A 13,123-nucleotide genomic window follows, 5' to 3' on the forward strand; every position below is an offset into this window, starting at 1 on the left:
ACCATGTATCTGCATCAACTTTCTGGAATAGTCTTATACATTATGCATTATTATGTGTTGTAGGTTCACCTTGACTGGAATTTAGGATCAGTAAAAGAAAATGTAAAATATTTTTGGCATAGGCTTAACTGAGACAAACATGTGTACAATGAAGAGGAAAACCTGCACATAAGTTCATTTTTAAAAAATATCTAAATAACAACTTTGCCATTTAACCACACTTTATTTTACACAACTTTTGTCAGTTACAGGTATTTAAATATAGAAGCCTATAAAATTTACAACAAAATCTTATTTTGCAAATACAAAATTCACACCACTTATTTTGTTAACATAACCTAATTTTATGAAAGTCAGCAGAAACGGTATAGAAAATCATTAAAGTAGTTGACTGTGCAGTTATGATTCTGTTTTGGATGTTTATCATGAAGTTGCTCCTGTTTCAGCTGAGAAGCCCTCCTGAATCAATACTTTGATATAACTTGTATCAGTTGCGCCAACCTGTATTTCATTATGTAAACCCCATGACCAAAACTCCATGTTTATCAAGTCTCAATGTTTGTCTCCTTTGATATTGGCTGATAAATAATGGTGGCTCTTTCTGAAGTATTATAAAAGTGAGGGGAGAAAACATTTAATCTGTGGGCATGAAGCCTAATTGTATTGGTGGTTTTTCATCTTGCAGTACTTTTTCATTATCCCAGAACTATTCATTTCAGTAAACAATGGCACTGTATCATATGGTCTTGTTAGTAGAACATTGGACATTATAGGGAATCTTAATCTTGCTGTTGGACTCCTGTGGAGCAGCCTCAGCAGCTGATCTGGTGTCACTGAACAGTCTGAGTTGTACTTCCCAACCACTTCCCACTCAGGATAGGTGGAAAGTCAGCCAACAGGATTTAACTGAGGCCCAGGAGATAAATACCGCAAGGGTCATTTCTGGGTCAGCAGTGAGTTTCTCACCGCATGTCCCGAAAACTGGTCTAGAGTTAAAATCAATTGAGTATCTTATAAACCTATTTTGTCTTAAGGGAGACTGGACTTTCAAACACTGAAATTTAAATTAATAAGGGAATGTCTATGCTGAGCTTGAGTATTTGCAGATCCAGTTACTTTTTATCTTTTTAGGTTTTAAAAAGTACACCGGCCCGTATTTTACAGTAGGAATAATAATGAGGCTATTGGCACTTAGCATTATTAAGGAGTAAATTGGACAGCAACTTCCACCATCCGCACTTACCTAGTTAAATGCAGAACTCAGGAAGTTATTGTCTGATTTGCCCTGCTCCTGTAGAAGCTGTGCTATATCAGTATCTTGCTCAGAGACTCAGCATTGAAATACATGCAATAGTGTAAAGTTGTGACACTTGTGTTATAGATATCCACTAAACAGACCAGAAAAAAGTTTGGGCTTATCCATTCAAGTGTAAGTGATTTTAACAGCATTATAAGTCTTAATTGCTATGAAATAACCTTTCTGGCACTGAAAATTTGCTTTTACAAGTGTGGAGTCTCATTCCTTCAAATTTTGATTACTGTTGGAGAGTTTATAAAAAATAAAATTCCATCTAGTTTATCTCTCTTTAATCCCATTTTCATTCTCTTTACTTTTCTGTCTGTACTTGATTTTACACTGAATTAAATATTCTAAATTACACTTCCTGGTTCCGACTTTGCACATCTCTAAGGATTCTTCAATCTGATTGTTTGAAGAGTCATGCTGTTGTTTATCCTGTTCACACTGATCTCCGAACCCCGGTAGAGGGCACTGTGCTGAAATTATTCTTTAATTACTGTAAATAGCCGTGCAGAAACCCAATGAAATTCTGTAGCCAACTGAAGTGCATTGAAGAGTTAGTGCTGTTTATTCACCACTGACTGCAAAATTCAGGCCAGAGATTTTAGTTGTACATTTAATTGGACCATGCCCAGATCGTAACTTGATGGAATGGTTGGTGTGCTTCATTAAATGTAATAATGCCTTACGGGTGAGTAACTAACCCTAGCTTTGGTGTGGCTTCCTTCAGAAATATTGTAAATTTGCCAGTTTAATGCTATAGCCTTTTGGTTGGTATGACTGCATTCATTGGTGTTGGTATAACCCTACCACTTTTCACCATCACCAAAAACATTATGCTGCTCAAAACAACTAATGGAATGTGGACGTATGAACAAAATGGAAATGTTAGAAGTTTTTGCAATAAAGTTAACTCATCAAAATTGATGCAAATTTGGTGCTTTGACACCAACAGAGATACTTGCATTGAATTTGAACCACTGATTTCTATCCAAATGCAACCCAATGATCATTCAAGATTGCATTATATCTAGTACCTTTATTGTATAGGTGCTAATCTGAAGTGGCATCTTCTAGTGAAATGTTAATGTTTACAATTTGTATGATGATGTACATGCACTCAGGGTAAAATGTAAAATGCTTCAAAGGCAATTTTGCCAAGAAAATCCCTTCTGAATCTAGTCAGACCACCCACTTTTCCATCTGGAATCTAAAATATATTACTTTCATGCACTACAATCTGATTCCTCAACGTATGCATTGATTAAAAAGTTATGGAGGTTTTCACTCATGAATTAATTTTGTGTTATGATCTTATGAAGATCAATTCCCACTGTTTGTTAAAACTACTTAAAAACATTTTATTGAGAATGCTGTTAATTCATCAGTGTTCAGTGCTTTCCCAGTGAATTTGATAATATTCTGTTTTTATACTGTTGTGACATTACCTGTATTAGTGTACAACCCAGTGTTGCACAGCTTTCCCTGCATGCAAGGCGATATTAGTGTGCAGCAGTGAAGTCATCCCAAGATATTTTGCAATATAATTTTCTTGTTTATAAGCAATAAAGTAGAATACCACATTTCCTTCAGTCCTGCCACATTATGTACCATGTTATTTTACTTAGACCTATTCAGAAACTTGTTATAATTATTACTTTGGCCAATGGACCAATATTTTATATACTTGTGCTACAATATTACATTGCTTATTGTGTCAGAGGTGCAAAATTTATTTAAATCTGATTAAGGGAATCAGACTCGAGAAGTATTATTTGCCTTTTATTTTATTTCTCACTCCCAATAAATCCAGATATGTTTTAGTTTCGTTGTATAAAAAGAATAAAGGATAAATCACCTAATATTTAATGGAAGACTAAAATTAATACTATTGTAGAGGTATTGTGGAGCAAGGATTAATACACTTCTTGGCAAATAAAATTACACCTAATGCTCTCCTCCTAAAGTCTAAAAGCAATACAGTCTACAATATACCTTGTTGTCCACTGTCAAGTAAAAGTTATCTACTAATACCATCACTGATTATTGTTCCTAGTGCAATCTCAGCAACTCACTGAGAGTTGTCAGTATCAGTATATCTTATACAAAAAACATTGCTTAACTGAACACTTCCCTTCATTATCCTTAGTGTATACTTTTCAATATTCCCTACTTTTCTGTTTTGTTTATCACTTTTCTTTCTATTACACTTCAGGGACCTTTGTGTACCTCATTCAGGCCATTGGGTAGGCCACCTCAAGCCACCAAAACATATCTGCTCAAAATGAAGATGTTGGCCTAGGCCTAAACTGACTCTTCTGCAGTGGGGAGGAGTGTTTTCCACACATATTCTCCTCCTCCCAGTGCCTCAAGGTGAGAAGCTACTAGGGGAAAAGTGGTAATGAAACCGATGGTTGTTCGAACAAGTACTGGAAGAAATAAGACTTTTTTTTAACAACTTGTGAGCTGTGAACCAACTAGTGAAGTGTAGTGATAGGAACATAGGAGCAGGAGTCGGCCATTCGGCCTGTCGAGCCTGCTCCGCCATTCAAACAGATCATGGCTGATCATCTACCTCTATGTTGTTTTTCCTCACTCTCCCCATATCCCTTGATGTCATTAGTATTCAGACTAATGTATCTAATACTTAAAAACACATTGGAAAATTTCAGTCAGTCTTTTGATCAAACAATGCAATATGGCACTAATGTTTCCATTTTGAAAATGTCTACAATTCAAAAGCGTTAGATTACTTCTTCTGCACTTCTGTTCCTTCAGTTCCCTGTACTTTACTTCACATATACAAAAACATTTCAATAAATGTGCTCCACCATCACCTTCAGAGGGACTCTTTAACATGGGGCATAACTAGTACTGATACAATTTTATGATATGCATTTTATGGAGGCAACATCCAAATATTATGCAGTGTATGGAGAAATTAGCTTTAACTTCCGAGCAGGATGAATGTTGCTAGATCACACTGATGGGATAGTAATAAAGATTTGAGTCATGCTCTGTAATTAAGAACATTTACATTGATATGGCTCTGAGGTCCAGTTGTAAAACACTGCACCTCTTCACCACTACCTTGTTTCCCTGCTATTGGCATGTTGTGTGATATATTTACTACAGTTTGAAACCGTTACAATGCAATAGGAAACATTACAAACAATGGAGTGCTAGTCTAACAGCTTGTGTACCTGAAACAACAAATATTAAAGTTAGCTTTAGGGCTCTTAATGCCGCTGCTACATGTTGAAAATAGATATCCATCATTGTTCGCTATTGCTCCTCTGTCCTGAATTTCTGGTTAAAATTGTTTCTCAAGAATGATTGTGCGAAAATAGAGCTACTTTTCATGAATATAAATGTAATCTTGCATGATATCAATTGCAAGGGGAGAGATAAATTAGCTTACAAAAAGGCCATAATTTTAACAGCACATTGGGAGCTCAATAAATTATCCATCATTCACCAAACCAAGAATTACAGTACTACTGGCAAAACTGTAGTCAAATGCCATCATTGGTAGAACTTTAAAAGGAATTCTTGTTATTTGTTAGTCATCCCACTACCATTTACAAAAGTGTAATTATAAAGGTACACCAAAGTCATGGTCTCTCTTCCAGTGTAGGAAGAAAGGAACATAGGAACAGGAGCAGGCCATTTAGCCCCTTGATCCTGTTCAGCCATTCAATGAGATTATGGCTGATCTGTGACCTGATTGCAAATACCAGCATTTGTCTCATATCCCCTTTTCTTTTTTGAAGACCCGAGCAGGCCTTTATCCCTTAATACTTATGGTTACCACAAATTTATCAATTTCAGTTTTTAAGTTAACAATTGATCTAGCATCAATTGCTGTTTGCTGAAGAGAGTTCCAAACTTCTGTCACCCTTTGCGGATAGAAGTGTTTCTTGATTTTGCTCCTGAAAGGTTTGGCTCTAATTTTTAGACTATACCCCTTAGTTCTACAAGATTCCCCTGTCAGCAGAAAATGCCTCTCTCTATCTACCTTACCTGTTCCCCTTAATATCTTGAAAATTTCCATCAAGTCACTCTTTAACCTCCTAGATTTCAAGGAATACAACCCTGGTTTGCTTAATTTCTTCTCGTAATTTAACCCTTGGAATCCAAGTATCATTCTAGTAAATCTACGCTGCACTCCCTCCGAGGCCAGTATATCTTTCCTAAGGTGTGGTACCTAAAATGTATCAAAGTTAACTGCACTTGATTGGGACTTCATAAAATTCAGTGAAAGGCACTGATGGTTAAAAATCTTCTTAACCCTTTCTCACGCAAAGTCACCAAGCAAAGCCCAACTGACTCCCACTAAAAATAAATAATGGAAATTTCATGATTTGGGGGGGGTGGGGGGAAGGATCGCTGTCCATACTTCTAAAATTCCTGAAATTTTTAGTCCCTAAGGGGGAAGAAGCTTAAAAGGAATGTTCTGATGCAAGGTCACAGACCTGAAACGTTAACTCTGCTTCTCTCTCCATACATGCTGCCTGTTGAGTATCTCCAGCACTTTGTTTTTATTTCAGATTTCCAGCCTCCACAGTATTTTGCTTTCACTTACCTAAAAAAAACATGTTTAGTTCCATTGCGTACAGATGTTTTGATTTACATTGTAAAGTTTTTAAACTTTTTGGCTAATTTGTACTAATTATTTCAGAACTATTTAACCAAATATAAAATGAAGTATCGGCCAGGCAGAAATGTAATATTTAATGACTTAATTTTCAAGAATATTTCATTAAAAATAATAGAATTTACTCTAAGCCCTATTTGAAATGGTATAAGATTAGATGTAGTGTTGCATGCACATTGAATCCCCTAGTGTTGTAGTTTTAGATTCAAAATATTAAGAATTCCAACATATTGGTTCCTAATCTTCCCTAAATTGAAATGGATACAATTTGAGTCTGAGTACAGGAATTCATTGTATTTCCTGACTAAGAATTCACTTGACAACACCTCGTTGGATTATTCCATGTTCTGTGGTCATATTCATTTTAATACTGCAACCAATTAATTACATAATTCAGGAATACTGTTGAAAATTTGTTTCATTTCATATCACACTAATGACACTGTGGAGACTACCGTAAATTAAATGGAAGCAAAGCACTTGATTACAAATTGTAATTGCCTTGAAAGTAATCAATCAGAAAAAGTAAAACTGATCTTTTCAGTAGTTAATCTTATAAGCAGCTCAATTGGCGACAGTGTTAATTATTAATTCAGGCTGCGCCAGAAGACATTAAGTGATAGTGGAGCCAACAATTATTTAGAAAGTTGGAAACTTTTGTGTACCTTAAGATATTTAGTGTAAAATTATGTCATGCGCTGCATTTCTGAGCAGCAAATAATTTTACTCTCACCAGTTATGTTCCTCTGAGATTAACCTATTTCCACACACTACCATTTTAGGTTTTACCAGCTCAGCCATATTTAGTGCCAGAGTCTAGTTCAGATCACTCATTACCATCTGAAACCCATGTATTGTCTTCAGTTCCGTACAGATTAATAAGCTTCTGTTTAATTGTTTCCTGTTTGTAATAAAAGTCAAATAAGCCTTTCTGTTGGTGGAGGCTTCATTATATTCCACATTTCCACTCTTGCTCCATCCTTTTCCTGCCAACTGGGGCTATAGGTTCCCTGGGTTGCCCTCTTCTTTCTCATAGTGACCACCAGAACTATGATGACAATGATGAAGATGACAAGTCCTCCAGCTGCAGCCACAGAACCTGCGATAATGGGTGTGTCATTTCTCTGGGTAGTTCCTATCTGTTGTAGAACATTACCATTGAATAAAATGGAAGTGAGAAAGTTACAGTGTCTATTGTTCTTGTCCAGCAACGTATATCTAGACTCGAGTAACAAATCTTCATTCTGACCTTACTGGGTGATTTTTCACCCAACAGCAATTTGCAAACAAAATAGGCAGGGACACAGTCTGTCAATAACTGTTGATGCAACAACATAGGTATTTTCAAGCTGTGTACAGACTTGATCATAGTGAACATGTCTTTAATTAGACATGAAAAATAGAAGACAGTGATGTCAGACCCAGAGAAGGTTAGTTCTCTTCATTTGCATAAAGAGCACAATTACCTCATGTTAACATGGAACCATTTCCTAGCATATATAGATATGGAAAATGCCTCCTCCATTAACAGTTAAGATTTTTTTTATGTAACGTCAACTTAAATTTCAAGGCTACATGGCATTGTATCTTTAAAAAAAAAGAAACATGGTTCATTTAAGATTTAAAATTACTTAAAAATTCACAAATAAATGAAAAAAAATCCACCCATAATTTCACATCAATCAGATCACCAGAGCTTATTTAAAAGCCTTTCAGTAAATGCAAGATGCTGGTGAAGGATTACAATAACAAGGACACCAGTGAAAGCTACTTCTGAAATGCACATGATCTTAGAGAGGTGATGTTGCACAGTATCGTTACATGAATGGGAATGCTTGAATCTGTCTTGGTTGACTTCAGTAGATAAAAAGTCACGTCATTCATGTGGCATTGCAATGAGCAGCATACTTAGTGTGAATTTTCCCACTAGATGTTTCACTAGCTGCATTTACTTAGAAAAAGTTACACAGCCAATATATCAACCTCTCAATGAAGCAGATGCCTAGAATGAGAGAATTCGCTCATTGTATCAGCAGAAATCAGTAGCTGTGAGTAGGAATATCGCTGAAGAAATGCTACCTGCAATGTCAGATATGAGGTCTACTCAAAACAAGAGCATCTTTTCCTCTAAATGTTCAATCAAGTAATCATATCAAGCGCTCTTCGGGTGGCACTTTAAGGACACTATCCATCTCTAGTCGAGCCCCCGCCACTTCCTGTTGGCTTGGATTGTACGTCCCTTCTGTCTGACGCTTTTTACGTGCAGTAAGAACCACAAAAATAAGAGCTATTACAATCAGCAGCACACTCCCACACACCACAGGCACAGCTACTGCCAGTAACGGGACAGGGTCGGCCTTTTCCCCTCTCTGTAAAGATAATGGGAGACAATAAGTGGGCCGCAAACTGCTGCAGATTCTGTTAAATGCATTGTTCATAGTACCCTCTCCATCACCATAGGAATTGACTAAAATGTAAGTTGTATGATGCAGATACCAGAAGCAAAAGTGCAACAGACAAAACCCTGGACAAGGAAACAGACAAACAGGGAAATTATACTGAGCATTGTTAATAAAACAATAATAGTGTGAACACACCAAATTAATAATGTGGCTTGGATTACCTTAAACAACCATTGACTCATGCCAGTGGCACTTGAGATTATTCAGAGAAAGTGTCCCCCGCCCCCCCGCCCCCACCCCCCACTGGATACGTACCTGAATGATCTCACATTCTCACATATAAACAGCAGAATGTCCCACATTCAGTGGGCTTGCACAAAATTGAGGCAATTGATATACATGGTATGCTTATCATCTGGAACAGAAGGAGAACTTTTAGCATTAATTGAATGCTGGGTGTCTGTAAATTTTCAGGTTTTTTTAATGTGAATAATAACTATCACAGAGAACAACATACCAGAACTGCTCCGACATGAGTTTATGTATCACTTCTGTTTATGGTGATTTCAATGCATTTATTTATGTTTTTTTACTGGTCATTATATTTAGCTTTGCTTGTGAGTCTTATAGCTCTACATCTGATTAAGCAGTTCTGAGGTGATCAATCATTCAATTTATGAAACCTTATAAATCTCTCAGAAGCACAGCACACAGAAATTAGTGCTATACCTCGGAATAACCAGTGAGTACTCTCACCATTAAAGGTGAGATCTACAGTTTTTTTCTCTCTATTTTTTCCTGTTAAATTTCCTTTGTGCACGAATTGATCTGTTGAGAAAATTACTTTCATAACATAAAGCTTCAAAAGGACGAATAGAGTTACGAACTACCCTTGAACTGGAAAGCACTTTTTAAAAATTTAAATTGCAACAAAATGTTCCAACTTGCAATTTAATGTAACTTTCTACAATATTTGCCCTTTTATTACATGATTTCAGATCAGGTTAGAACTGTTTAAGTTAAAGCAGGGCAACAATTATTAACTTGCCTGCTAAGCACTTGGGTTACTCTTCCTGTCCATGAAAGTTTCAACAGTGCATCTGTGTCAAAGAGCACTAACTCCTGATGTTATGTAGAGATATTATTGCTTTTTATTCAGTTACTCCTAACCATTAATCTTCCAACCTGCAACTTGCAACAGACAGCATTCTTGATGGATCTAACCAGTGAAGCTGAAAAGCTCTTTATGAGCCTGCAACTAGTGCATGCTTGATAAGGAATGGAACTGTTCTTCGCAAGCAGCAAAAGTGTCTCTCAAGTTATTAAATATGCTAAAAATGAACAATTATTTGAATTACATAGGATCACAAGCTAATCAAGTTATAATTTACTGGAGATGTTCCACAGATTTTGACTACGAATCTGAATGACAACTGTCTTTTTTCTGTGTAAATTTATTAGCTGCAGTTTGCTATGGGCATTTAAAGCAAGAACTAATCATTAATATTATTTATTCTAGGAAATTTATGTCCTGGACCAAAGTTCAATTTTGTAAAGAAATTTTCCCTGATCCCCATTGATTTCAGTTTTACTAAGGCCACACTCGGTCAAGGGCAGTCACTAGCACCTCACCTCTGGAATTCAGCTCATGTCCATCTTTGGGCCAAAGCTGTAATAACTGGGGCTGGAGCCAAATGGTGCCGGCAGAACCAAAACTGAACATCAGTGAGTAGGTTATTGGTGAGTAGGTGCTGATTGATAACATTGCTGATGATTAGGATAGGCTGATAGTGCAGTAATTGGTGAAGTTGGATTTGTCCATTTTGCAGACAATTCATAACTGGGTAATTTGCCAAATTTTCAGGTAGATGCCAGTGTTACCACTGTACGGGAGTAGCTTGACTAGGGACATGGCTAGTTCTGGAGCACGAGTCCTCAGCACTTACAGGTAGGATGTTGTCATGACCCCATAGCCTTTGATGAGTCCAGTGCATTGATGGCACGTGGAGTGAATCAATTTGGTTGAAGACTGGCATTTGTATTGGAGGGGACCTCAGGGAGGGCTCAGCACTTTCCATAAGGGGGCTAAGTAAGCCCTAGTAACGGTGCCAAGAAGAATAATGAAGTTTATACCTGGTGTCATAGAGAAGAACTATGAAAATGACTTGATAAGCTGCAGCTCTCAGCCTCAAACAGACATCTCCAATGGGACTCTTGCAGATTATACAGGTTAATACAAATAAACTGACTTTGTTAAATTATTGCAGACAGGAATACCGTACAAATGGGTTAACCAGTGTACAGAAGAAATTTAACCTTAATATCATTAGATAGTGAGTGGACAGGTGAGATGCCTGTACAACTTGGTGTCACCTGAGGAGCTTGTCTAGGAGATAATTGAATGATCATTCTAAAAATATTCAAGAAGTAGAACTTACTGTTTTGTGGATTTTGAGGTTACAAGTTTCCAGCTTGCTGCAGATAAAGTCACATTTGATGAATGATTGGGCTTGATTGTCTCCTGGCAGGCCCTGTAACAGGACTACTGAAGCCCTGCAGGTTGCCTGTAGAAGACTAAATCCAGCCATACGGCCACGTATACACATTCAAATACACTGTATAATGAACCACATTGATGCACAAATGATAAATGCTTCACTAATGGGAGAGTTACTATTTAATAATTGTGTAAAAGCTTCAGCGAGGTTTCCATTGCAAACAAGGTGTGAGCATTTTCCTACCGGCAGACAAATTGGAGATAATAGTCAAACCCAGATGAATAAGTACTTGATAAGGAAGCAATTTAAATTAAACAAACCAGCATCCCTTCATTGCAACTAAAATTCTCAACACAGTAATAATTTCTCCAAGCCAACACATACTGCATCTTGATAACACCATTCTTAAATAAGCCTTTGATATTTGGTTTGCTGATGAATTCTATTTAGTGTTGATCCTGCAATAGTAACATCTTTACAATGTTAACAAATGGGAGTAATTGGGGCAATCAGCAGTAATTGGTTCATAATAGGTACTGCAGTCTTAATAGTCTCATAATTTTATTTAAAAAAAATTAAAATGCAATACTCCGGCCTTTGATTTTCAGGAGAATGTGTTTTTATTATGTTACAATAGGAACTTGGTCTCAATAGTAAGTGTGAGGCTATTGTTAGCAGCAGAAGAATCATAGAATGGTTACAGCACAGAAGGAGGCCTTTCAGCCTGTTGTGTCTGTGCCAATACTTTTTTAAAAATGTAACCTATTTTATATTCAAACTGGAAGTTATAATGATGTACAGTAATTTATTATTATTTCAAACAATAGGAATTCTTAATTTCTATTGATCTCTATGGAAAAATGTCTGTTTTACATACTATTCAGATTCTGATATTGGGATGTGACCCTTACTGTGATTTTATTTTTCCTCCCGAGTAATGTATCGATTTTATTCGTTCGTGGAATGTGGGCGTCGCTGTCCAGGCCATCCTTAATTGCCCTTGAACTGAGTGGCTTGCTAGGCCATTCCAGAGGGCATTTAAGAGTATTTCAGCAGATATGGAAAGTTTTGTAGTTATTTGAGTATTAATTGCTCTCATGCTTAACATGTAATTTGTAACATTAATTCTAATCTTTACCTAGAAAAAAATCCAAAGTATTTAATATTAGAGTTGAAGAAGCTGGAGCTGAGAATTGTTTTCATATTGTAAATCATGAAAACCAAAGAAGGCAAAAGCTAATCTAGTAAACATTGGGCAAATTAGTTCTGGTTAATCTAGCAAAACTCTGGGCGTGTTAAGTGACAGGAGCAGTTTATAAGTGGCAACACAGAAACCTGAACCCCTATGGGCTGAAGGTGGCGAGCTGAAAAAAGGGGCCACACACCAAAGATCCGCTGCAATCTTAAGCGAGGCAGCTTATTTAAATAGCCGGGGCGGCCCGCCCCCCTCAAATCACGTGGAGGGAGCGGGCTGTCCGTCCCAGCAATGGCGTCAGCTGCCTGTGTGCCATTTTTAAAGGGCAGTCAGCCCTGCCAGCTTATTTAAATATTTAAAGACATATTTAATACAATTAAATAAATACATTTCTTTTGCCCCTCTCCCATCCCCAATAACAATTACAATAACTATTTGCACCCCCCCCCCCCAAAACACTTGCCTTTACCATCTGAGCTACCCCTTCCAAACTGCACAAAGTTTAAAGTACAACCCTTCCCACCATCTCCCACACCATGACATTTATTTGATCCCACCCCCCCCCCTGCACTGATGAACGTACCTCCTGCCCCCCTCCCCACCATTGTGGTGTGTTGTTTCCTGGGATGGGGATCCAAAGACACTGGAGTGCCAGCCGCCACACCGAAGATCATGGCGGGCCCTCAAGATCTGAGGTCAGTATATGTAAATGCATTAATTTTATTGATTTGAATATGGTGATTGTGGTCCCGTTGCGGAGCAGCAGGTGGGCCACCACGATGCCTCACCGCCGCTGGGAGGATTGGGCCAGGCCCTGCTGGCGTTGAGATCCGTGGCGGGCCTCATCCGGAGCCATCTTCAGGCCCGCCTACTACAGATCTCAATGTCGCGGGATGCCTAAAATCCAGCCCTATAAGTCAGTGCAGCATTAATCTCAAGTTAATATAATGCAATAATAGTTTACACTGATTTCATGTATTTAAATCAGTAACATCTAATCCTATTTTCAAAACAAAATACTGAACACTTGATTGTTGTGCAGATATAAAAATTGGTGCTCACCTTAATGTG

The 13,123-nt window shown here is 37.5% G+C and overlaps 1 protein-coding gene across 3 annotated transcripts in view; it reads right to left on the bottom strand.

Annotated features, from left to right (window-relative positions):
• Nucleotides 1–203: 203 nt before the first annotated feature.
• Nucleotides 204–13,123, bottom strand: part of LOC137347711 (protein crumbs homolog 1-like) — a 194,648-nt gene continuing 181,728 nt past the window's right edge. For 2 of the 3 annotated variants that reach the window (XM_068012526.1, XM_068012524.1), the window contains one exon: nucleotides 7,021–8,326. In XM_068012526.1, the coding sequence (XP_067868627.1) occupies nucleotides 8,105–8,326 (222 nt within the window). In that variant the 3' untranslated portion in view covers nucleotides 7,021–8,104. Of the gene's footprint in view, nucleotides 8,327–13,123 lie in introns of all 3 variants that reach the window. The other variant, XM_068012525.1, reaches the window with a different exon arrangement.

This window comes from Heterodontus francisci, chromosome 32, assembly GCF_036365525.1.
Source record: "Heterodontus francisci isolate sHetFra1 chromosome 32, sHetFra1.hap1, whole genome shotgun sequence".
Lineage (NCBI taxonomy): Eukaryota > Metazoa > Chordata > Chondrichthyes > Heterodontiformes > Heterodontidae > Heterodontus > Heterodontus francisci.